The 26,970-nt window shown below is 43.8% G+C and overlaps 1 protein-coding gene across 6 annotated transcripts in view; it reads left to right on the top strand.

The window, feature by feature from the left end:
* Window positions 1–26,970, top strand: part of CD36 (CD36 molecule (CD36 blood group)) — a 71,497-nt gene that overhangs the window by 22,359 nt on the left and 22,168 nt on the right. For 3 of the 6 annotated variants that reach the window (XM_077338029.1, XM_077338031.1, XM_077338028.1), the window contains exons 2-3: window positions 13,331–13,586; window positions 25,110–25,270. In XM_077338029.1, the coding sequence (XP_077194144.1) occupies window positions 13,467–13,586; window positions 25,110–25,270 (281 nt within the window). In that variant the 5' untranslated portion in view covers window positions 13,331–13,466. Of the gene's footprint in view, window positions 1–1,490; window positions 1,647–4,249; window positions 4,398–13,330; window positions 13,587–15,580; window positions 15,709–25,109; window positions 25,271–26,970 lie in introns of those variants that run through there. The other 3 variants (XM_077338032.1, XM_077338030.1, XM_077338033.1) reach the window with 3 other exon arrangements.

Genomic DNA, 26,970 nt, shown 5'->3' with positions numbered 1-26,970 from the left:
CTCTCATCAGGTGTCTTTGTATTCACCATCAGCCACAGTTTTATTTCTCCTATAATGGATCTCCACATGTATGGGTAACAGATGACCCATATAGCACAGTCTCTTGAAACAGAGGTCATCATTGGATTCAGGGTCATTCTTTGGTCTAACCTTAAGTTTCTGCCTAAAATACTTTCCAAGTTTGACATCTCAGAATATTATTTTGCCAACCAAAAGGCAGTTCTGCATTCACTGTTCAGGTGAGGAGAGCATGCCCTGCTGCTTGGTGGGTAGCTTGCTAGGTTCCCCACATAGGATTGCAGGGAAGATTAATAATGAAAACAAAGTTGCACTTACAGGTATCTTCTGTATAAGTACGCATCCCTTCCCTCCTGCCCCACTGCATGCTCTACTTTGGCAGCACTAGTGGTACTGTGGGTAGGGAATGCTGCTGCATTGGAGCACATGGGTCCCTGGGTGGGAACACATTTTGGCTCTGGCACACTACACCCCATGTAGGCTCCTAGCTGTATAGACTGCTCCAATGGTAGGTCTGCTCATGCACAGTCTCGATGTGTGCCTGCACAGAAGATACTCGATGAACAGTCATTACAGCTAAATGCAACTTTGTTTTGATGGCTTCCTCACTTTGAGATGTAAGGCAATATCTGTTGTTTCACTATTAATAATAATAATAATAATAATAATAATAATAATAATAATAATAATAATAATAATAATAATAATAATAATAATACATCCCTTCAGTGCTTTCTGGGACTCATGGCTCTTAGAATGCCTGTCATTATTGATAACAGTCTAGAGTCTAAACTTATCAAAGTGTGCACCCCCACTCCAATATTTTATTTCCCTTATTCTGTCCATCTGGGATGAGGTAGTGGTATCTGCATTCCTTCATCTACAGGAGTTTCTGGCTGGTGTGAGTTTTGCTGAGAAATGTCTGGCTGAAAATTGGCCAGGCCAAGGAGTGAAATTCTGGGTGACTGTCTGAAGTTCTCAGACTCGAGAGCCAGAATCAGTTAGGCCTTTCAGCACTGCACTAATCCTCCTCTGTATGGCCTGATGGCCTCTCAGCATGGGAGCCTCACCAGGCTCTTACAGTATTGTTACAAATGTGTGATATAACCTTGTACCTTTCATTGTTGTAGGACAGCAATGTACATTGGTACGGATTTATTAAGCATGCAGCTTAGTTATTTATCAAGATCAGAAACGCCACTTAATTGCTACATTTGATTAGTAAAGTTTCCCCACACTTTCAAACCTGTTCTCCTGGATTGTAGGATAAATACCTGATACTTTAGCCTCCTACCAGTTCCCTGCTACTGTACTGGATTGATAAAATTGTTTTAGTCTCCTCCTTGGGCTGGCACTGCTTACGAAGAGAAAGTAGGGAAAAGGGTTGGCTGTCTTGGACTGTGGCAGTTCATCCTTATCTCTTGAGGCCATTAAGGCACAGAGGCATTGGTCGGCATCTACAGCTGGCCTCTTTTTCCCTTCTGAGGCTGATGAAAGACCAACAGCCTCTTGGAGGACAGGGGCAGATTGCACTGCCCTGAGTTGCTATAGGGTTGCTACAGCAACCTCATTTTCTTTGTAAATAAGGATACAACTTTGTCAGCTTTCTGCAACTCTCCTGAAATCAGGTTGGTAGGACTACAAAGACCAGGTTTGTAGCACTTTCAGACATTGATGACAGGCCTCCTATCTGTGTGGCAGCTTCAATTGATGTTGCCTCTCAGTGGGCTGTCTTGATTGGGGAATGCATAAAAAGCTGTTTAAAGCCCCATTTCTAATGTAAGTGGTAGAATTTTGGATGTCTTCCAAACCAGATACTAATTGTAGCACTACAGATTTTAATGCTGCTTTACAACAGGCTTTCTAATAACGTCAATAGGTGCATTTGGTGTTAAAATTTGCTTGGATGGGATCTATATTCCACTTAGTTACTACTGTATATTGGGAAAGAAGTAGATATTATATACTAACTGTAGGAAGGGAGGTAGCTTTTTTACCTGTGAAGATTATATTTATATTCATTGTTTTTTAAATGTGCCTGCATGACAAGGTTGGCCAACTTTCTTAATCTAAGTTTTGCATCATGGTGTTTTGTAAAGTCAACAGGCATGTGATGATGGATGGCACTATTTTGTCTGTTGTCATTGTGGGAGTTAATTATTTTCCCTATTGCAACATTAGACACCTTTTTCTAAGGTAGGGTCCCTTTTGAACTCTGTGTGACTTCCTTCTGAATGGAGATGTTCAGGATAGTGCTCTATAAAGTTTTATCCCTGATTGGTTTCTATCTGTCCCCTCCATCTGCTTTGAAATATATGACTGGCTTACCAGCTGGGATGAAAACAGCATAGCTCTCCAAATGAATCGATATTTGCTAAATTTCTAGTCTTACATGGCAAAGACTGTCAAGGGGGGTGTTCATCAAAGGCTCTCTGGGGTGGGCAATCCCCAGCACAGGACCAAAACATTGGCAGAGCAGACTCCTTTACTGGTTCTCTGCCCAGTGACCAGGAGCTGAGCCCCTGTTGATGTGGGTGGAGGAAAGCAATGGGCATAGCTTTTCCCTGCTGTTGCCTCCCAGACTTGGGTCGCAGCTAGATCCAAGGATAGAAGGGAGTGCCTGGGTTCTCCTTTCTCCCAGTGTCCCTGGCAAGTATAGCCCTTCTCTCTGCCTGCCCCCACCCCAACACCACCATTGCTGCCTTTACTTTACAGGCACCCCAAAAAATAGGTAGGTTTTTTCTTCTGCTCAGAAAATCTACCTTTCCTGGTGTAACTTATATTCTGATCTCTTACAGGGGACAGGCTGTTGCATAAAAGGGCTGGTTTAGAATAGAGGGGAGAACCTGGGTCTGGATATTGTGTGGGGAAAATGTAAAAGGAATTTTCAAAAAAGTAAGAGCTTGATTAGAGGGGAATTAATAGGGGGAAATGGTTTCCGGAATCTCCCTGAATTACTTTGTTCAGACTTAAAGGACTCATCCTCTAGCTTCTGCAAAACCCCTTGGAGTTTGAATGTATTTTTCAATTCCATCATCATGCTTTGAAACTACAATAGTGAGGATAACATCTGGCAGCTCAAAAGGTTTTTAGGGTCACCATTTCCTATTTTTTCCTCTGCAACAGCAAGTACAACAAAATGCTGCATGTCTTTTAAATCCATTTTAAAGGTATAAAGCTTACTAGGATCCTAAAATACTGAGCTGGCAATAGCTAGTTTGGTTGCTGTGAAAGGGAAGAATCAGGTTCCCCTTCAATATATCCTAGGAAGAAGAAGAAGAGTTGGTTCTTATAATGCCGCTTTTCTCTACCTGAAGGAGGCTCAAAGCGGCTTACAGTCGCCTTCCCATTCCTCTCCCCACAACAGACACCCTGTGAGGTGGGTGAGGCTGAGAGAGACCTGATATCTCTGCTCGGTCTGAACTGCTTTATCAGTGCTGTGGTGAGCCCAAGGCCACCCAGCTGGCTGCATGTGGGGGAGTGCAAAATTGAATCTGGCTTGCCATAGTAGAAGTCCGCACTCCTAACCACTACACCAAACTGGACCTTTCAACTTCTCAAAGCATATCTCTATTACTTTATTGATAGCAGTTTTTCTTGGGCAAAGCAAAAACCAAACCACCACTACAAAACACCACCTCGTAATCTGAATGGTTCTATCAATCGTCCTTTCAGTTTTCTGTCCATGGTCTCACAGAATAGTCTTTCTGTGTGTTAAGTGCTCTTTTTTTCAGTGTGTCTACTCTATTCCACTATTTTGGAAGTACCTTAAATGTCATGGGAAGCATGGTGATACTGAGGGACACATAGGGACAAGAGTTCATTTCCTGTTTTATGATCATTTCAAGGCCTGGAAAGAGGTGTGCTTATATTTGAATAGGCACTTCCAAAGTGGTCAGGGAGAATAAAGAACTAGGACACCCTGTTCAGGTAGCATAACAATGGCCCTAAAAAGTATGTTTACAAAGATACTGCCTCTTTGCATGCCACCAGGAGCATCTTGATTTGTGTTGCTTGTTTGTTGTGATTTTGGAGGGTTGGTTGAGTAATTATCCAGAGCTGGCTGTGCCTCTGTGTTAAAGGGCATCTAGCATCTAGTTTCCCTTTGTTTCCCTAACACTTGCCTTAGTTGGATCAGAAACTGGACCCCCACCACAAACACATACACAAAGCAACTCTTCGTAAGAAGGGTGTTTAGTTTTTTTATATATAAAAAAGCAGTGTAAAAATAGTCATGGAACAGCAATAACTGGTCAGCATTTTTTCTGGCAATAAATGGAGAAGTGAAGTACATAAGGTCATTTATCCCCTGACTGTCAAAAAAAGAGGATGCAGTTGCTTTGAAAACATAGTAAATGAATCCTGTTTTATCTGTTGAGGTAAGACATTCCAAATTATTTTCTTTAATTTTGTCCCCCAACATACAGTGGTCGGGAAACAGAAAGGCTTCTGGGATTGTGGGTGCCCTGGAATATATTATGGCAAAGAGAATGAATATATTTCTAATCCTCTTTAAGAATTGTTTTTGGCTACTTAAGTATGCTTACTCCTTAAATTAAGTGTTTGGGAAAAATTAGATTCATTTGCAAGGAAAATTGAACTTATTTCCAAAAATAATCCTCTCATAACTGATGAGTGATGTTTTTTCTGAATACTCAAATACTTGCTTAATCTTTAAGGCCAGGATACCTGCATTTTAACATGAGGACATTAGAGTCCAATGCTGGCTTATTTGTTATCGTGGAGGGAATCTGAAAATGGAGGTGTTTCATTTTGTGCCCCTGCCAAAGTCTGGAAGCTGAGTAGTGGAATGGCAAATTTTGTCTGGAAGCTGAGTAGTGGAATGGCTAATTTTGGTGAAAAATCAGCATATTTATGAATGGCTTTGGTCCTGGCATCGTTTTAGAAGCCACAATGTTAATGCAGAAAGAGGAGATCAGGCTATTTAAACTTCAACTAGAGAAGAATTTGGATAGATTATTGCAGAGGTGTAAGGATTAATATTGCAGCTCAGGATTAATAGTACCCCCTCCCAACCCTATAAAAAGATCTCCATCTGGGACCCTGGAGAACTGCAACCAATCTGAGTAACCAATACTGACCCTGAGACACTAATTTTTTTATTATTTGTTGTACGGCACATATAGCCAGGAGAGCTGAGGATTGTCTTGCAGCCAGGCAAGGAACGTTCATTGCCTGCCTTGGCATTCTGGCCCCAAGTGTTCCTCAGAGGAACTCCATTCAAATCCTTGGAGGTCTCCCATCCCAGTCCTAGCCAGGATTGGCCCTGCTTAGCTTCTGAGAGCTGATAGGAAGGGTCTTACCTGGGATACTCAGGCTGAGACCTAACTATATAATTCAGCACGAAGCAGATTTATACATTCACAAGATGGTTGTGAAGGAAAATGCATGGAAATGGGTGTCAGGCATGCTCCAAAGTTCTTTGGATGGGAGGGGATGAAATGAAACAGATTATTAGGATTAAGTGTGTTTTCTAGATGTAATGAGATCTAGTGTGACGTGTAAGAAACTCCCTGGTTAGAGTTTCATTTCTCATACATTACTGAGATGGCTTTAAAGCAGGTCACACACTCCAGGCCCACCTACACTATTATGGACCTATATTGCAGGGTGGTTGCAAAGGTTACCATAAGAGAATGTACTATGTGAAGTGCCGTTTTCTCTAGACTGCCATGTCCATACTGAATATGCTCTCAGGGGACTCAACATTTTCTGAAAGAGCTTCTGCAGGACTTCTTTTTGTTGCATACTTCAATGGTCTGTGATTTCTGGATCTGGCTGTGTTTTGAGTTCTTGCTCTCGTGTCCCTGATGGCAATCAGCTTTCAATGTACAATCGCAAAGTGACCTTTGACAACAGTTATCAATAACCTTGTTGCTATCTGAACAGATAGGATGGACTATTCTTGCGTAAGAGGTGGTTGTATTACTTGAGTAGAAGTGATTGTAGGGACTTGCTTATAACTGCATAAGCAGCAGAAGATTGGCTTTAACAGAGTTATTCTTTGTTGCAAGAATCAACTGTTGAAGAAGACTTGGATTAAGACTTGGACTTGGGGTTGTGCTAATATTGTTTACTAGATAATGACATGAACCGCTGGTGACCTCAGTTGTGAAGCAAACCTGCCTGCTTTTGCTGACAGCTTAGTAAGGTAGTTTGGGCGATAAAGGAGTTGACTCTGATCAGATTCAGATCAGATTTCTTTAGAAACAGAAACACACAAGGACTTGTGGGGAACATCTAACCCCCCCCCCCCACTATTGCCTCTTTCCTTTCCATGAAAGCCCCCATAGTTTCTTCCCTGTTCATGCTACTTTCTCTCCTTCCCACCAAAGAGCCAACATAACTTTCTCTATTCCTCTCTCTGCCTGACTTGAGTTCCCCCTCCCAGCTTCTACAAAGGGAAAACTATGGCCCAGATGTGAGGTGCCAGCCGCTTGCTTGGTAGGTAGCTCTGAAGTACATCACTTTCCCTGTATCCCCTTCCCCACATTAGTTCCCCCTTCCCTCTGACTTGTGATTCCTGTATTCTCTCATCTTTCCCTGCATCATTTTCTCCTTCTCTGCCATTTACCAACCTATCTTTTAGCTGCCTCTCCTCTTCATTTATATTAACTTATTTTGTGATTTATATATTGCCCATCTTGGAGCAGTTTACATAGTCGTAAAACTCAATAAAACAATAATTCACAAAGATAAAACCAGATTAAAATTATGTAAAACCACAATTTAGCACTGTTGCATCAGACGTAATTACTGAGATCAAGTAGCAAGATAGCTAGGAAGATGTTAGCTTATTGGGAGGAGATGGAGGAGGAAAGGAGGGCAGAAGGGGCAAGAGGGAGACACAGTATTTGCTATAGCTGTGATCTGGCTATTATCTATTTATTTACTTTATGTATATACCATCTTTCTAAGTGGGGACCAAAGCAACCTATATAATTTTATGTTCTTTTTTGATCTTCATAATTTATTCTGTAATAATTCTGTACTAATGATTTCCATGCATGTAGTCTGCATGTAGTCTGTATAGTTTTACAGTTGCTTATTGTAAGGCTTGCAATGGCCATTATATGCAGTATAATTTGAACTTAACTGATGTGTAAATACTCAGATAGTAGCTGGACATGGGGGGGGGGTGTCTTCCATTCTGCATAAACTGAATGTCTTCACAATAACCCTTTGAGGTAGGGTAGGCCGAAAGTGTTTGACTGACCCAACATCTAGTGTGTTTTTCTGGCAGGCTGTTGAAGTTTGGTCTCCTGGACACTACTCTGAAACTCTATAACTGCTACACCGAACTGGCTTTCATGGGGTGGCTGCTGTTGAATGGTAGCAGGCAGCTAGACTTAGACCATTTCCGCACAAGAAATCTGCCCCTGGGCATCCTCTGGTTGCTAGTGGGTTTTAGAGCCCACTCAACATGACATCACCTGTATCCCAAGGCTGTCCAGGGACTGGCTTGAATTTTGCCCAGATTTGCCCAGGATGAAGGAAATTGCAAAAAGTGGATTTGCCACTTTTGATCTCGCATCCCATCAGTGAGCAACCAGGGGCAAGCCTGTGTGGAGGGGAAAAGGCACACAGTCTCAGTAGCGTTGTCCTGCCCTCGCACCCACCCTCCCTTCTCCATTTCCTGCTCTGAGTTTTTTTTTTTAATGGCATAGTCCACGTTGATTGCAAAGCTGCATTTCAAAGGTAAAATGAAATCTTCAAAGGGTCCATGGTCTTTTGGGGATCAGCCAGGCAAGACACAGTCCTGTTTGTGCTTTTTGGAGGTGGGGAATGAAAGGGGAAAGGGGGGTGACCAAGCAGCCTGGTCTCAATCATCCAGGCATGCATATTCCTCATTTTAAAACCTACCCGTACACACACAAGCACTCTTGGAGCTTCGGTTACCATTTCCAATGTCTCGCAAATCCACCCATACATAGAGTTCCAAACACCTAGAATCCCAAAAAGGCATTTCTCCATAGCAACACGGAAGTCTTACTTACTTAAAAATGCATCTGTGTTGCTGCATTACCACATAGCCACATGGAAGTGCCTTAAAAAAATTAATTTCGGGGCTCGGAGGGGGGGGCAGAGAAAATTTCAGTCCACAAGAGAACTGCTGTGCTGTGATTGGTAGTTTGCTGTGATTGACAAGCCAAGGAGTGGGGAGAAGAGTTTGTTTTGCTTTCCCTTGCAGCCTTGTTGGGAGGCAAAAAGCTGTGACGGGGCAGAGGGAAAATGTGCGAGAGGTCTCCCATGAGGAGAGCTGCAAATGTGAGGTTTACTATCCCATGATTGCAAGCAGGTGGTACACTCACATTTTAGCCCTCCGTGTGGAAACGGTCTTAGCTGAGTCATTCAAGCTGGATAGTATCTCGTCACCCAGTGGTTGTTATCAGGCCTGGTCCTGATGAATCGTCCCTGAAAGTGCAAAAGAGTCTAGCTCCCTCTCTCTGCCATTTACTGAGACACACTAAGCCTCTAAGTGTAGGTTGCCTAGCAACTAAGGATTCTGTTAAAGCTATAAGCATTCTTTTTATTATTTTTTAAACCTCAAATATTTTGGTGGTTTTTTAAAAAAAGGTTTTTTTCAGCAAACCTGGAGCTCTTTTTACATTTATAGAAAGCTCCATTTTGCCCATTCACAGCTCCAGTAACAGAATTTTTAGAGTTGGCTGAATTGTCTATGACAATATTCAAGTAGGAACTTGCAGTCCTTGCAGGAGACCTCATTCTTCCTCTCTCCCCATTTCTTCTTTCCCTTTCCTAAAAGCCCTCCTAGCCTCTTTCCTTTTCCTGCTTTCTCTCCTTCTTGGGTTGCCAACCTCCAGATGGGTCCTGGAGATCTTCTGGAACTATAAGAGATCTCTCCACAGAGACCAGTTCCCACTTAGGGTTGCCAGCCCTAGGTTGGGAGATTCCTATTGATTAGGGAGTGCGGCCTTAGGAATGTGAGGTTTGGGGAGGGAAGTGACCTCAGCAGAGTATAATCTCATTGAGTCTCCCATCAAAAACAGCCATTTTCTCCATGGGAACTGTCATCTGGGTAGCAATTGTAATTTCAGGAGATCTCCAGGTCCCACCTGGAGTTGGCAGCTACAGTTCCCTTGGAGGAAATGGCCAGTAGGTGACAACTGTTTTGTTTGGCATTCCCTTAATGATTCCATTTTCTAACCAATGTTTTATGTTTTGTATGTATTTTAACAAAAAAAAATTCTTCAAAAAGTTACTTTAAAGAGGCATGTTTGGGAAGGAGCTATTTTAATGGGTGGTATGCTGTGTGGTTAAGAGTGGTGGACTTTAATCCTTAAATAACCAGTTTTGATTCCCCACTCCTCATGCAGCCAAGCTGGGTAACCTCGGGATAGTCACAGCTCTCACAGCTGTCTCAGTCTTACCTACCTCTCAAGGTGTCTGTTGGAAGAAGAGGGAGGCAGGGCGATTGTATACCACTTTGAGACTTCTTTGAGTAGTACAAATGAGGGTATAAAACCCAACTATTCTTATTCTATTTCATTATAGATGTTTTAAACCATTTGCCTCCTTGTTGGCCCCTGTAAGTGCAGAAATATGGGATATAAATTTTGTTCATAATTTATTTTCTTCTGCACAACCCTGTAAGGTAGGCTAGGATGACAATAGCTGTCATGGTTTCCCAATGGATGTTTTATCCATTGACTACTACAGGACTCTCCAGTTCTTGTTATGCCCTAATGGATGAAGTCAGTAGATGCTAGATAAAGGAAGCTGTGCTTCAGTAGGCAAAGGCCCTTTTACTTGTCCAGAGCTGAATGACAACAGTATGTTGATTCACACCCAGAGAATCTCCATAAGTCAATTGGGGGGGAGGGGTATTTTACCTTGTTGGACTCCGCCATTATATATGAGAAACCTTCTTAGGGCATTTGCTTTAGCTTGCCCTAATGTTATCCCCTCCAAAGCATTAGAGGGGGATTTCATTGTATTCTATATTCAGATTGTTTCTGCCCTTGCAGTCACGGTAGAATTGACACTCTGTTTCATAAAACTGGTAGCTTATTCAGGATATGGGGGCGCGGGTGTATGCCCTGGGTGCTGCTTGGTGGCGTGACACAGGAGGACTGTGGCAGGCTGTCCAGCAGCCCTCTCTCAGGAACTTTGGTGGCAGGCTGGCCAGTGGAGGAGGGGCTGAAAGAAGAGATATGCTGAGATGGTGGGCTGGGGAGGGGGTGGCATCAACTGGTGCTGGAACAGGCTGCTGGGAGACCATGGTGAAGCAGAACCCAGAGCTAGTTGGGGAAATCTTTAATTTTGACAACTCAGCACCCTTGCCCCTCCCCCACACCCCTGTATCTCTATGCACCTGCCCTGTGCACCAAATAGGCTAGGTACACCCCTGCACAAAACATTGCAATATTATTTTTTACCAGTTTTAGGAACCGTTGGATTGGGCCACTTTTAAGAAACTTCAAGGGGATAATAACTAGACAGTGGCCAGAACACAACTTCCTTGGGTTGCCAAATTTCTGTCTTAACATGTTTTTTTTTCTTTAGTTAATACTGTATTATTCCTTTAGTCATTATTCAAGATTATCTGATCATAGGAGCTCTGAAAAGGAAACAAAAGTTACACTGGAGTTGTTACACCTTACTGGTTCGTGAAGCAGCTAGGGTCTTGCAGCCCACCCCCTGCACCCACAAAAGGGTGGGTCTCATTTCCCAGATCTGCTTCCTGGTGGTAGCATTTTTAGAAACTTCCTAAGCTGAACTGAGAGTCTCTTCAATGGCCTGTTAGAGGAAGCACATATTTAATGCTGCTTCCTGTTGATGTGGTTTAAGAGTCACATGAGGATGAAAGGGAAAAAACAATTCATCACAAGAATGCCTGGATGACATGTCATCTGACAAAGCCTGTAAGAACTAAGGTATGGCCATGGATACATTCTTCAGCACAGTATAGTAGCTTGAAGATCTTCAATTTTGCAAGATTCCCCAGCTCTTTTCAATATATTTGGAGTATTTTAAATTATCCTTTGACTAGCTCCATTTGAAAAAAAAATCTTGCCCAGATTTTTTTTTATGTAGTTTTTTCACAGACTGGGTTATTCTACTGCTTATTGCATGACTTCCTGTAAACTAAAAAAAGAACAGCAATGAATTTGTGGGTAAGTTTGTGACCAAAAGCTAAGTTTGTCTTGAATGATTCCTTGTAGCATTTCTAACAGTCCTGCTCAGCAGTATCCTGCACCACTGCTGTACAAACCCTGAGTTGTATTTGTCTGGCAATTACTTCAGCAAAAATGTATTTCTATTTTGAAATGCAGCTTGAAAACTTGGCATGTGCACGCCCATGAGTACATACACACTCAGAAATACACACTCAAATACTTCTCTTCCAGAGCCTGAGAGCAGTTTCTGAGATCAGTTCAAGCATGTGTTAAAAGTAGGATGTTTACCGAAGATGGATTCTTGCAGGAAGGTCCATGACTTTGATCTTCAAGACCTGCTAGCTACGCAGTTTTCAAAGGGGAATGGGATATTCTTAAAGGGCATATATGAATATTTTGGGGACTCTCACATCTATGAGGCAGATAGGAAGGAGAATCAGTCTGCCTGTCATGAGCTATACCCAGAGGCAGAAATCAAGGAAGGCCCAGTTTAGTTGGTACCTGGGGCTCATTTTCCCTTTTGTGCTCATTTCTCAATATTTCACTTTTTTTTTTACTTTTAATAGAAATCCATTTAAATATTGAGGTAATTAAATATTGAAGTAATTAAATTTCAGTGGGGTAGGGGGGCCCCCACCCCACCCCTATCCAGACAAGCATACTCTATGGCAGGGGTAGTCAACCTGTGGTCCTCCAGATGTCCATGGACTACTATACCCAGCAAACGCTGGCAGGGGCTCATGGGAATTGTAGTCCATGAACATCTGGAGAACCACAGGTTGACTACCCCTGCTCTATGGGACTGCAGAGGAAGAACCCTACCCAATACAGGTTATTCCAATCCATGCTATGGCTGTTGATGTAGTTACAGAACTTGCCTTATGTCTGCTGTTACAAGTGTTGCTAAATTTGATGTTAGCTGTTGACAATCACCAACTTTACCTGTACTCTGTTACCCATCTAACGTTCTCTGTAAACTGGCCTGAGCCACAGGGAAGGGCAGTAAATAAATGCAAATAAATAAAAATCTTATGAGTATGCTGTAATATTATTCTTGTGCAATGCTCAAGGCCATCAGGATCCACACAATGTTCATGTGGCTCTCCTGTGTCTAATTGAAAAAGATTCAAAATAGGCTGAATTATCTGGGATGTCTATCACCACAGAGCCAAACATGCAGCTCTTCAGGGCAATGCTTAAAATGCAAGCTCCAAAGCCAAATGTGGAGTTAATACAGCACTTTTTGTGTACTTCATATTGCTCCTTGTCTACATTTGTTGATTCCTTATATGGGACAATCACCGATTGTTAAGTGAGAGTGTTTATCCTCTTCTTCACTTTTCTTCACTTTTCATGGAACTTCATTTTGTCTGATTATTGTGGAGTTCATATTGTTGATATTGAGACTTTGATTATCACACCTGAATTTGTACCCTCACTACTGTTTTTGTGGTACTGTTATTCTCTGGAGTGTGTCCTCTGTATTGTTTTCTAATACTGGCAGATTGGTGGAATGTGGGGTGGGGCTGCCTTCCCCTAGAATTCTACCCTTGTCCATAGCTTTTAACCTAGAGGTTTCAACTTGGGTTCCTTCAGTCTCCAATGCTGGAGATTCATGTCTCCTATGAGCCGGGTCCCGTGTGGTGCAGCTATCGGTGAACAGAAGACTGTAGCACCAGGCAAACAACTTGCACATGAGACTTGGCCATCAGGGCTTGGACACTGTGCAGAACCTGCACAATGATCTTCAGAGGTGCTCACTCATTCTGCCATCAGCCAACCCAAGCATTAGTGCATGTGTGAACTTAGCCCTGAGGCTAACATTGTTTGGATTAGATTTCTGTATGTTTTGGGGACCCAAATGGTAATACGGAACAATGAGCATTTAATCAACTGGAAAGGAACCTAGTCCTGCGTGGTTAAGGGTCTGCCTTTTGTTTTCTCGGTATGCTGTGCCTGGCAGTCCCTGAAAGTATTTTATTTGCCATGACACTTGGTTTTGTTTCATACAAAAAAAGGGGGGAAAGAGGTCTGTGAGCTGTGAAATGATCTAGCTACTGCCAAAGATACAGATATGTTTATGTGCCTTTTTAAGGTCTTGCCTGTGCTGAGCTCATACTGTTATATTGTACTTTGATCTCTCTGGGAAGCGTGCTTAGGTCTCCCGTTTGAGAATCTCTGGCCCGCTCTGGTGGTGTCCGTGCATCAAGGCAAGACAGCTCAGACTGAATCCCTGGGAGCAGAAGAGGCTTTGCCTTTGACCTTGGCCTGCTTTTGAGCAAGAAAATGGGCTGCAACCAGAACTGGGCCCTGTTGGCGACTGCTGTCATTGGTGCGATTATGGCTATGCTTGGAGGTGCCCTGATACCAGTTGGAAACTATTTCATTGAGAAGACGATAAAAAAGGTATTTAAAAAAAATAAATTCCATTGTTTGTAACTAACAAACACTTCAGATCTTTCTGTTTAATGATGAGGATAATGCCTATCTTTTTAAAAGCAGTACAATAACTTTAAAAAAATCCTTCTGTTCCAAAGTTTCACATGTTTTACCCTTTACCTATTAAGCTGAATGGCATGCATGATTATTAGAAGGGTTCTCAGGTGGGACAGTAGAATTTTAACTGTTTATAATCCTTCGAAGAAAACATGGGGGGGGGATGAAAAAAAGGGATAGCATGACCAGCACATCAACTATAGTCTTCTGTCTGCCACTGCCTAGTTCTTCAATCTAGGCAACCAATCCCCTTCCTCCATGTTTTGAAGAAGCATAAAGGTGCCTGCTCCCTTCTCCTCCCCACCCCCCCAGACTGCATCTGTCTCCGTTTAAGGTATTTTATTTCTGGCATCACCTACACACATGTCCACCTATTCGTTGCTCCAGGCACATCACCATTTTTTTTTAATTCCCAGGAAAGGGAGGCAGTTGTGAGGGTGGGACAAGGCAGGTGCCTTTAGTGTGTTTGAGCCTCCATACCTTCCTTCTGCTGGTTGCATGCTGGTTGCTCTCCGTAAGCTAGTGGTTTTTAGGATGGTGAATCTACTTTCTGCGATTAAGCGTTTTAAAATGGAGGATGTAGCAAGCTGTCAGCAGGCCAGATGCTGGATGTGGGCGACATCATGTGAAGGGACCGGAATATAATGCCTACACTTGACTGGCATGATGCTGCGTTTAACGAGTGTGGAAATCCCCTAAGTTTTTTAAATGGCAACATATAGCTGCTGATAATATAATCAGCTTAGTATTTCTATGGTAGGTGACTGGTGAGGAATCACAGGGGCCTGCCTGCTTTCATCTCTTGCTTGTTGTTCTTGCCATCTTCTTCCTTCTTCTGGTGCACATCACAAGGATACGTTGTCATCTGGCCAGGTTGATACCATAGCCCAGAATGGCACCCGAGCTCTTGCAAAGTTGTCTTGTGAGATTTTGCCATACCAAATTTGGTTTATCACATCAAGCTGACAGATAGTTTTGTTTGGATTTAAATGCAACCATAGAGCTTATCAGTACAAAATTTGAGTCCAATGGCACCAATGATTTGGTCCCAGTGTATCTGAGAGACCACCTCCCTGCTTATACCCCCAGAAGAGCTCTATGCTCTGCCACCTCCTACTGACTACGGATCCCTGGACCTAAAGAGGCACGTCGGACCTCAACAAGGGCCAGGGCCTTTTCAGTCCTGGCCCCCACCTGGTGGAATGAGCTCCCCGAAGAGATCAGGGCCTTGCCGGAACTTCCACAATTCCGCAGGGCCTGCAAAAAGGAGCTCTTCCACCAGGCATTTGGTGGGGCTGACTGACCCATAACATCTACAAGTCCCCCTCCAGACTGAGAGGTCGAACCTGCTGAGGGAGTGTCAAAATTATTGATGAAGTGCTGTTCTAATTGTTCCAGTTGGTGTGTTGTTGTTATTGTTATACTGTTATATTGATTTTGATAGTGTTCTAGTAAATGTTCCAAAATGTTTTATGTAAACCGCCCAGAGCTGTAGGGAAGGGTGGTATAAAAATCTAAATAAATAAAATAAAATAAATTTAAGTTCAAGGAAGTTATTTTCAAAGTGTGAGCTTTCATGTGTATGCACACTTCCTCAGTTGATGAAATAGGAATCATCAGAGTATAGATATAAGGAGAAAATAAATTAGCAGTTAATTAGTAAACAGCAATTATGTGGTCAGCTCAAAGGTGCTGTAGAAATAGGGCAGTTACAACCTTGAATTGTGTGTGTATAGACTAAGTTAAACATTGATCTGCTTCATTTGGTTACAGTTTGTCTAAACAGGCTGGTGTGGACACCATTGATTCTGCTAGTGCTGTAATCTAGCTGTGTATTTCCAATACAGCCCTTGATTTCCCAGTAGGATTTTTTAAAAAATGAGAGAGTCCTAATTTGTGGGAAAAGGGAGGAGGCTATGTGGGCAGTGGCATGCAGACAGTTCTAGGCTTAAGAGGTACTCTGGGAGGGAAAAAAGGAGTCTTGGATGTCAGGTGGTGTGCAGACAGTGCCTGGCAGCGTCCGGCTTAAGAGGTACTTGGGAAGAGAGAGGAGGGGTCTGGGGCAACTGTGGAATGGCATGAAATGTCTGAGCAGCGGAGAGGGGGAAAGAGAGAATCATAGAATCATAGAGTTGGAAGGGGCCATACAGGCCATCTAGTCCAACCTCCTGCTCAACGCAGGATCAGCCCAAAGCATCCTTAAGCATCCATGAAGCATCCTAAAGCATCCAAGAGGAGAAGAAGGAATGGGAGTATGAGAACCTAAGAGGAAGGGAAGGATGCACTTAGTTAAAAACAACTAAAGAGAGACTTAATGCCATTTTAAATGACATTAAATGACATTAAATGCCTCCTTTGCTGGGCAGGAAATGGAGAGGCGAGGGCAGGACAAAGCTGAGCAGGCTATAGCATGTTTCACCTTCAAACTGCCTTTCTGCTGGTTCCAGGCTGGTTGTGGGCTTGGGGGATTGTACACTTTAGGGTGGTGAATCCACTTTTTGGGAGTGGATTAAAATGAAGGAAATTGCAGCTCAATGATGTCATGTGGAAGGGCCAGAATATGCCACCTACCTTCATAGGTTGTACAGGTACTTTTCTTGCATATGGAAATAACCTTAGTGTAGAAATGGACAAAAAAGTCAACCCTTTAAAAATGCAAATCAGAACAATATCGCTAGTGCAGAAACAGCCCCTGTGATAGTATTAACTCTCTCTTCTACCTGTCAAGCTTTCTCCCTGGCCCTTGGCATGTGTGCTTTTTGGCGTACTCTATACAGAGCCACTTTCAAAGTGACTTAAGTGGCCGGTTCCTTTGCCTTCTGATTCTGCACCCAGTTGCATCTGTATATTCCCTGCACCCCTAAAGCTGGCAAGCTTTCCATTCAAGTAATTACTGGATCAGGTTAGCATAGGATGACATTGCAAGATATATTTTGCCAGACCTTACAAAACTGTTGCTAGACAGTTGGCACTGGGGACTATTGTGTAATGTTGGCTAGTCTGTATTGAACATTTTGATCTCCCTGTGGAGAAGCCTTTTACTGTCACCTCCTTGCCAAAGGAAACTCTGGGCTTGCTTTCTGAGAGAGCCAATGTGGCATAATGGTGAAGAGCAGCAGTTGAATTTCTTCCCCAAATCTAGTTCCTCCTCCCTACCTTCCTCCCTACCCTCCTTTCTCTCCTTATTCTGGGGAATAGCATGTGCACGCTAAGCTGTAGTGATTCTTTAGATGTTGTGACATAGTGTGAGTAGGTTCAGGCAGCATTAACTGTTTATGCACTGGAGGTTTCATGCGGGGCTGCAGGCTAGAGTTTTAGTCGTGGCAGGTAGCCCCACCTCTTCCTACACCCACATGGGGGAGCATCTGGCTTGGTCACCTCATCCGCCCCCTATTTGTGCTCCTGCATGGGAGCTGGGGCAGTGACGTTCCTAGTGCATAAATGGTCATTGAGAGGTAATGTTCAAGAACATTGGGAAACTCTGGAAGGAAGAATAAAAGTCTCAGGAAACTGAAGAAAAAGTGTTGGTTTTTTAATACTCCGCTTTTCACTACTGGAAGGAATCACAAAGTGGCTCGTGATCACCCAGCTTGGTGTAGTGGTTAAGAGCAGAAGCCTCAAATCTGGAGAACTGGGTTTGATTCCCCACTCCTCCACAGGCAGCCACCTGGGTGACCTTGGGCCAGTCACATTTCTGTCAGTTCTCCCCACAGTTCTCACTTACCGCACACCCTTACAATAAGGTGACCAGAATTGAAGGGAGGGAAGGTGAGATGTGCCGCTGCTGTGGCTACAGTGGCAGCGGTGATGGCAGCACCCCCTCCCTCTGACTGGGTGGCAGTGGCCCCCCTCCCTCTGACTGGGTGGCAGTGGCCCCCCTCCCTCTGACTGGGTGGCAGCGGGTGCGGGGTGGGGAGAGTGAGCGGCAGGGAGCAAAGAGGGGGGAGCAGAACCTGCCAGATACCCACCTGCCAGGCACCTAGAGCCTCAACTGGAGAGGAAGACGTGGATGCTCATCTGGAGGGAAGGAAAGAGCTGGCTGGCCGGCTGGCTGGCCTTCTCTCTTTCCCTGATGGAAGCGTGGATATTCGATGCCTCTGGCCATGCTCGGGGGCACTTATTTTGGTTCGTCTGCCATCAGTGTGCCCGAGGGAGGAGGCATGGTCAACCTGGCAAGCCAGTCCTTCTGCCCACATGCAAGGAGGACATTAAGACTGGCTCACCTTGAATTAAACAAAGCGGTGCCGCGCCTGCCAGCCCAGAAGCACCACCAGGAAGTCACCGAGGCAGCTGCCAGGAAGCCCCTGCTCGCCTGCCCACCCGCCCACCTGCTTCTTGCTGATAAGCCGCAGGGCCCACAATCGCACCAGCATGCAGACCCCAGATGGCACCATGGCGGGATGCGTGGGCTCGGGAGATGGGGGGGGGCAAAGAAAGGCTGCTAGCATGAAAGAGCATGGTGATGCACCTGCTGCATTGGACTCAGTGTCTAAGTGGGACTTTAAAAAAAGGTTTAGGGACCCGGGGCAAATTCTTTTAAAGTGGGGTGGTCCTGCCATATGCGGGACATCTGGGCAGCTTACCTTACAATCATCTTTCCTTCCTCACAGGGTGTCTGTTGTGGGGAGAGGAAGGAAAGATGATGGTAAGCCACTTTGAGACTCCTCCAACTCTTCTTCCTTTATTACAAAAAGAAAATAAATAAATGAAACTGCTAATTGCCGGAAATACCTTCAGGAACATTTGAGCTACTGATGCGGCCTCCTCCTCCTCTCTTTCTGACTTGGCCTTTCCACTGTACAGCCTCAGCTTGTTATGTTCTGGCTGGTATTCCTGGCCTACAGGGGATTGTGTAATATTGAAAGAGCTGCAGATAATAACTGCTGAGTCAAGGCCTTCATTTCAAGAAAGCAAGCTGCCAGCAACAAAATTCACCTTCTCCTGCATTTTTACTGTTGCACAGATGGCCACATGCAAAGCACTTGCTTGGACAGCCCTGGTGAGCCCCTGTGGCAAAGGTCTCAGGTGTTAAAATACAATTGCTTGCCATGTTTCATGTTAAACTGGCTATTTACATAAGGATGAGTCCCTCCTCCCTAGCCTCAAGGGAGTTCTCCTTTCTTTCCTCATTGTTGGGATTAGCATGTGCACACTGAGCTGCAGTGATTCATGTTCTTCAGACATTGTGATGTAGGCTGAGTAGGTTATGGCAGCATTGAGAAGCAATGACAAAGAATTCTGGAAAACTCTGGAAGGAAAAATAAAAGTTCCCAGGAACTGATGAAGAAGAAGGTTTTTTTATGAAGAAGAAGCTTTTTGCTGCCCAAGGGAGTCTCAAAGAGGCTTAAGAGCACCTTCCCTACCTCTCCCCCAACACACACCCAGTGAGGTAGGTGGGGCTGAGAAAGCCTTGATATTGCTGCTCGGTCAGAACGGGTCTAACAGGACTCTGGGTAGCCCAAAGTCACCCAGATAGCTGCATGTGGAAGAAGTGTGGGGAATCAAACATGGCTCTCCAGATTAGAATCCACCATTCTTAATTGCTGCACCAACCGGGCTGATGCCAATAATTGTTTTATTTTAATTTTTATTATTGCTAATTTTGCAGAGTGCCAAATGGATATAATTCAGCCATATGTGTGTAGTAGTGATGCTAGTCCCAGGTAGGACCTGGGTATCCCCTGCAATGACAGCTCATCTCCAGAATTATAGCTCATCTGTTCTCCAGTTCACCTGGAAGAAATGGCTCCTTTGGAAGGCAGACATCATAGAGGCCCCAAATCCTACCCACTCCCAGCTCTACCCCCAAACTCTCCAGGTATTTCCCAACCCAAAGCTGGCAACCCTAGTCTGTGGGCATAGTTGACACTTGACCTGGTCAATGATGCTTCTGTTGTGCCAGATGTACTCCATGCAGAGGAACTTTCCTGAGAAAGCAGGGCACGTGTGCTGAATGTTTCTGCCGCAGCTTGTGTGATAGTTGTGTGAGACTAAAATATTCATATTGAGGCGTGGTCCGTTGTTCTATTACATGCAAGAAGATGTGAGGACTTCTAAATAAAGACTTGGTACCTTATGTGAAAACTTGGTGTTCCGGGGACCTTAATTTGAACTTCCTTGAATTGCAAGGGAAATGTGGTTGCAGAATATTCCATTTATTCAAATGGCATTCCTAAATAAATGCTGTGAAAGAAGTCAGGATCCATCACGGCCTCCCTTATGGTTGAACCAGAGCTTCTAGTCTTGTCTTACTTCAAATGCATAGCATCTGCTTCCTTGTAGATCATAAACATACTTCTACACAAACCGTGTGGCTCTGAACTGACTAGCTTCACCAATGTATTCTTGGAAGGCATTGATTCTTTAAAAAAATCTTTTTAAAAAAATGAATCCACTTCTGAATTCATTTTGCCCCAGGATCCAGTTCCACAGCAATGAGGATCTGTGGGACCATGGGCATAGTCCATACTCATCTCCCAGAATTACAACTGATTTCCAGAGCATGGATATCAGTCCTCCTGAGGAAAATCACAGCTTTGGAGGTAGACTACATGCTATTATGTCCTACTAGGATCCCTCCAGCCCAGGTGCAACTCCCAGATCTTCTGGAATTTTGCAAGCAGGAGTTTGAAACCCTAAACTGAGAAGAAAAAGGGAGGCAGTGCCATTGAAGGGCATAAGGCCCATCCATGCTCTCACCTCCTTTCTCTCTATGAGAAGGGGTCTCCCCTTCAACTTCTCTATCAACTCAAGGATTCAAACTTTGCTTGGAAGAAAGCTACCAATTCCGATCACTTCTAGGGTCATGATTCAGTATTTTAGAACCATTGGACTTATGACCTCTGCAGAGACTTGGCAGCTCCAAGACTATTTCTGTTAGCTTGTGAAGGATCAGAATTATGTATCTGGTCTCTTACATCCTGTTCCCACACTACCAATATTGTTTGGATTTGCATTTTTAAAGGGCTGACTTTTTTGTCCACAGAATAACAGTTGGAAGGGACTTCCTGGGTCATCCAGTCCACCCCCCCACCGCACAATGCAGGACACTCAGGACCCTATCGCTCATCCACTGTAACCTGCCACCCCTTTGAACCTTGACAGAATCAGCCTCTCCGTCAGATGGCTATCCAGCCTGTTTAAAAAAGTCCAAAGATGGAGAACCTACCACCTCCCGAGGAAGCTTGTTCCACTGAGCCTGTCCATTTCCACACTAAAATTTGCTTCTACAGGCACAGTCCCAAATGGCCCCCTCACATGCCCCGCAGCAAAGGATTTCCCAAAAAACATTTCATCTTTTCAAGCAGAGTTTAAAGGGGTCTAATTGGGGGCTGCCGATTGCAGAAATGTATGCAATCAGGTTTTAATCCATGCCTGACATTTTGAGTCATTTGGAACGCCCCTTTCCTTGTCACTGTCCTCCCTCCCCTCTCCCTCCCTCCATTCTGAAAAACCATTCTGAAAATAAATGAATAAATAAATAAATAAATAAATAAATAAATAAAGGGGTGATCGCATTATTGCTAGAGTGGTACCACTGAGATGCCTTGACTCCATTTGCATCTCCTGGAGTCACACAATCATTCATTGAAACCTAGCTGGCACCTCAGCTTAGAGGGTTTTTCATTATTTACAAACAATATGACATCAGAAAGGGCCCCTACCCTTCCTTTCCACCTCCCTATCATCTGAATGATATATCAATGCCAGCATTTCTCTGGTCTATGTGGCCCGAATTGGAGCTCTTTATTGGGTTTTTAAGCTAAATGTTACTGCTGTTTTGCAAATATTTTTATATCTACTTTGTACATGTTTCCTGTTGTTAGCTGCCCTGAGCCTGGGTTCAGGGAGGAGCAGCCAATAAATCTTAATAGTAAGAATAACATGTTCTAAAGGCTTTTGTGATCCATTTCTACTGTTATGGTTTTTCTGTAGATGTATTGATGGACCTTTTCTTATTGTGTTACAACTGCAAACCTTTCTTTTTCAAATAAAGCCTAATCCTTTTCTGGATTAGGCTTTATGGTACACATCAATCTGCATCTTTGGGGGGCTTAATTTCAGATTCTTTTTAGTGCATCTTTCCAATAAGTGCTTAATATTATGTTCCTTTCTCATAGAATCATGTACTAATGTCACCAGTAGTTGCTTCCACACCTTTTAATTCTTCCACTACTTCATGGATTTAAAACAGAATTCTTGAGCAGAAAAAATCCCAAAAGGCATTCTGGTAAAGTACCAACATCCAAATACTGAATTGGAAATAGCCAGTTTGCTGCTATCCTCATCTAGCTTTAGTTGCCAGTGTCCAGTTTGTGCATTCAGTACATGGACATTATTGTCTCTTAAAAGGTTTTGTGTTATGGGAAGTCTGTGGTGTTCTGTCACGGCAACTTGGTTTAAATTTCTAGGGTTTGGACAAATGTGTAATTGTTTGGAGTTTTGCTTCTCTGTGGCAACCACAGAGCTGACTCATTCTATGGCTTCATGTACTTTTATCAGAACTCCAGTTGGTTCCATTTGCTTGACATTTTTCTCATTTTTCTCCTTAAGAGCAATTGGTCCTCTTCTTGGTGCCTGATTTAATAGGTTAGGCATCTGTTTTGTATGGTTCACTCCTAGTAAACAACCTAGTCCTATAAACACATCTGAGAATTGGGTTCCCATCACCATAGTTTTTGCTCAGATACCTCTGTGTCTTCTGCATTTCCTAGTCTTGCATTTCCTAGTTCAGTTGTTTAATTCCAAACCCATACTGGCTTTCCTTTTTTTTACCCTCTACAATGCAAACTGTAATGATAATATCATTGTGCCTGCACTATAGGGTACATTTTCCAAACACCTTTAATAGTCATTCTGCATATCCTGTCAAGGTTGGTAAAGCATTCTCCCCGCCTCCCAATTTTTTTTAACCTCTGATAGCAACATGATATGTTTTAGTTTAGATGCAGTTAACATCATCTCTGTAAAACAAAGCACCCTGTTTCCTCTCAGGGTTTAATGTGACTATTAGTCAACCTTCTCCAACTTTGCAGGTATCTATAGTGAATCCGTGTTGTCCCCAGGCTCTTATTTCTTTCAAAGCTAGAGCCAAGAATGTGGAAATTCGTACTTCCTGAAAACCTGGGAGGGGAGCAAGTATCAATATCTATGTAGGAGAAATTGGAAAGAAAATTAACTGCAGAAATTGCTGTAGTTCTGTGAAGGCACAGGGGTATGGTGAAATTCTAGCAGGACTGGGAATATCCAGATTCTCATCTGTGATCCTGGGATAATCTTAGACTAGGCTTTCCCCAACAACCCACCTTGTGGCTCCCCTGACAGGATGAAATGCTTGAAGGGATACTCCCAGGGGAAAAAAAACAGGATTAACATTTGATAGGCAGGTGTGAGAAATTCCTTTCAAGCAACAGCTGTTTGAGATGGGTGCACAAACGTTCCATAACAGCACACATGAGCCCTGCTAGGAGCATGTTGGGCCTATGTGCAATATGTCAATTTTTTAGAGAAATGCAGGATATGGTTGGTTGTATCAAGGGTTGCTCGTTTCCAGAGAGCTCCTGAAATTACCGTTGGTGTTTTGGTTATAGAGATCAGTTCCCCTGGTGGACTCCGCGCCATTAAAACCACTGAGGTCCCTTCCCCTTCCCAAACCCCACCCTCCTCAATCTCCAACCCCCAAATCTCCAGGAATTGCAACCCTAATGGTATCCGTTGTTCCATCTTCACAGTACGTGATTGAGACAAGTATGTGGGAACTCTAACAAGTTTCATGTCAGTATTAGCTCTATTTTTTTTTTTTTTTGCCTTTATGGAATTATTTAGTGCTGCTGAGAAATTCCATCTTCTTCTTCTCCTCATAGCCCCAGGAGGGTATTTTATGTTGGCCATTTTAGTTACTGGAGGAAATATAGTTTATCTGAAACCATCTCTTGTTGAGAACACTGAACAATTATCAAAGGGAAGAATTTCTCCTTTTCTTTTTCTTTAAAAAGGATGATATTCCCTAAAATGGAGGTCCGAAACATGGTGCTTGTGGGCCCCATAGTGCCCACAGACATCTTTCCCAATGCCTGCCAAGTATTTTTAGAGAGCAGATGGAACCAGGCTCCTGGCCATTGGAGATTGGAGTGACGTTGCAGGTTTAAAATGGCACTGTTTGGGTGGCAACTGCCATTACAATATTGGCTTTATTCTCTTGTTCTGCACTAGTGTATTAAATTTTCCCCTCCCCAGGTCCCGTGAATTTAGGCTTCCTCTGTGTGTGTGTGTGGGGGGGGGGGGGGCTCGCTCTGCCTACTATGCTAGCCATTTTGGGGCAGTGGCCACCACCTTGTGTCATAATTCCAAAGGTGCCCACAGGTTCAAAAAGACTGGTGAGTCCTGCTCTAAAGCACCTTTCGTAACACCCAGTCTGATGAAGCTTTCTAGTACTATTTTGGGATGCTTTGGCTAGTGTTAGTAAAAGTGAGTACAGATTCTTCCTAGCTCTCAAAAATATCTTGTAGATGTTTGAGATGGTCAGTTCTTAGATGTCAAAATAGAGAACAGGAGCCTTCCCAAGTGCCTGTAAGGAACACATGTAGTTGGATGGAATTTTCTTCTGACATGTCATAGCTGACTTCTGACAACCCTTTGAGGCAAGAGAGGTGGTTTGCCATTGGCTGCTTCTGTGTCAGCCTTGCTTAGCTTCGGAGATCTGATGAGATCAGGCTGTTCCAGACCTATCCAGGTCAGAGCTGGGCTCAGAACAAGGTGACTGGCCTAAGGTCACCCAGCCAGCTTCCGTGGCATGAGTGAGGATTCCAGCCTGCATTTCCCAGATCCTAGTATGACATTTAATCATTACACCATACTGACTCTTGTGATGGAGTAGTATGTTGGAGGGCTGATTGGTTTTTTTTTCTTCACTTGCATGGTTACATATACAAAGCTAAATAAGATATATTTTTTCAGTGTCTGTATTTCTTCTCTAACCATTGAAAAAAAGTTTTGGGCCAGTGGCACTTGAAATACTATACTTGGTTCTGCTGCTTCAGACTAGCATGGCTGAATTGATCCATTTCGTTCATGATGATTATTGAAAATAATTTTGTCATGTAGAGGAGGGGCCCTGACCTGGATAGCCCCAGCTTAACCTGATCTCAGAAGCTGAGCAGGGCCAAAGCAGAGGCTGCAATGGCAAATCATCCCCAAACATTTCCTGTGAGGTTATAAGTCACCTGAGACTTGATGGCCAAAAAAGAAAAAAAAAGAGGAGGGGTGTGTTACAAATTATCCTTCCTGGACTCAAAGTAGGCTAGGTTCACCAGTGAAGACATGTTAAGGTTCATGCTTTCGTTAGCTGTGTTTTAATGGTTCATCGGCCTGGGGAAAAATAAACACTTAACAGTGGGATGTTTCCCTCCCCCCCCCTTTTTCCCCCCTTTACAGGAAGGAGTAATTGAAAATGGCACAATTGCATATGACAACTGGATTGTACCTGGAAGTGCTATCTACAGACAGTTTTGGATCTTTAATGTGGAGAACCCATCAGCGGTGATGGAAAATGGCTCGCGCCCAATTCTGAAACAGAAGGGCCCTTACACGTACAGGTAGGCATGGTCTGCTGAGAAGAGAGAAGCATTCAAGTTAGAATCATAGAATAATAGAGTTGGAAGGGGTCTCCTGGGTCATCTAGTCCAACCCCCTGCACTATGCAGGACACTCACATCCCAATCGCTCATCTACTGTAACCTGCCACCCTCTTAAACCTTCACAGAATCTGTCAGATGGCTATCCAGCCTCTGTTTAAAAATTTCCAAAGATGGAGAACCCACCACTTCCCGAGGAAGCTTGTTCCACTGAGAAACTGCTCTAACTGTCAGGAACTTCTTCCAGATGTTTAGACGGAATTTCTTTTGCATTAATTTCATCCCATTGGTTCTGGTCCATCCCTCTGGGGACAGAGAGAACAACTTTGCTCGGTCTTCTATATGGCACCCTTTTAAATACTTGAAGATGGTTATCAGATCCCCTCTCAGTTGTCTCCTCACCAGGCTAAACAGACCAAGCTCCCCCAACCTTTCTTCATACGTCTTGGTCTCCAAACCCCTCACCATCTTTGTTGCTCTCCTCTGGACATGCTCCAGTTTGTCTACATCCCTCTTCAACTGTGGTGCCCAAAACTGAGCACAGTACTCCAAGTGAGGCCGAACCAGAGCAGAGTAAAGTTGGCCAGCTAAGTTTTTAGTGCTCGAGTCTGGTTTTCTTCTCTGCCAAGGGCCTAGATCCAGGCTCTGAGGAAAACCTGGCAAGTGGCTGTGTGTTTTCTTTAGTGCTGATTTGCTGATGCTTCTGATGCTGTGAGATGCCAGCTAGCCAGAGCATTCTGGAAGAGTTTTGCATCCTACAAAGCAAGAGGTAGAATAATTCATTTGAAAACCTCTCCCTCACCTTCACAGCATACATTTTGCAGATGGGGCATGACAAAGCTTGTGTCGGATCTCTCTTTATCGAATCTCATTACATACAATTTGATTTTGATATTTGGTTGGGTGGGATCATGTTCCCATTGTATTTTATTGAAATGAAAAAGATGCTTACCTTGGATGCTTTAGGCTGGTCCTGTCTTGAGCACGGGGTTGGACTAGAAGGCCTATAATCCCTTTCATCTCTATGACTGTATGATAAGAAGGTCATTAATAAAATCTAGGGTGGTTTTTAGAGCTTCTTGTGGCACAGAGTGACAAGGCAGCTGACATGCTGTCTGAGGCTGGGAGTTGGCTCAGCCTTCCATCCTTCTGAGGTCGGTAAAATAAGTACCCAGCTTGCTGGGGGGTAAACGGTAATGACTGGGGAAGTGAATGGCAAGGCCACCCTGTATTGAGTCTGCCATGAAAACGCTAGAGGGCGTCACCCCAAGGGTCAGACATGACCTGGTGCTTGCACAGGGGATACCTTTACCTTTAGGGTGGTTTTTAACGTGATATTTTGGCTTTTTCTCTCTGCATCATTTTCTGTGTTTGCCAAGATGTAGAGAGGGGATGGCACTACCGCTTTCATTTACAGATTTAAAAAATCATGTTATCAAGTTTCGATAACATCCTTTTTGTGCTGGGAGCACTGTGGAAAGAGAGAAGAAGCTCGTGGATTCTTAAGTCCCTCAACAAGCCAGCCAGCTTCATGTATGGTGTTTGGGTGAAGATGTCTGTGGATGGCTGCTCTCTAGTGGGATAGCTGTCCTCCATTGAATAGCCTTTCCACCCCACCCCCACAAGAAAGCACAGTGTATCTTTCAGTCTTTTACTAGTAC

The sequence above is a fragment of the Paroedura picta genome, chromosome 5 (assembly GCF_049243985.1).
Source record: "Paroedura picta isolate Pp20150507F chromosome 5, Ppicta_v3.0, whole genome shotgun sequence".
NCBI classification, from domain to species: domain Eukaryota; kingdom Metazoa; phylum Chordata; class Lepidosauria; order Squamata; family Gekkonidae; genus Paroedura; species Paroedura picta.
This window is presented reverse-complemented; position numbering and strand designations above follow the sequence as displayed.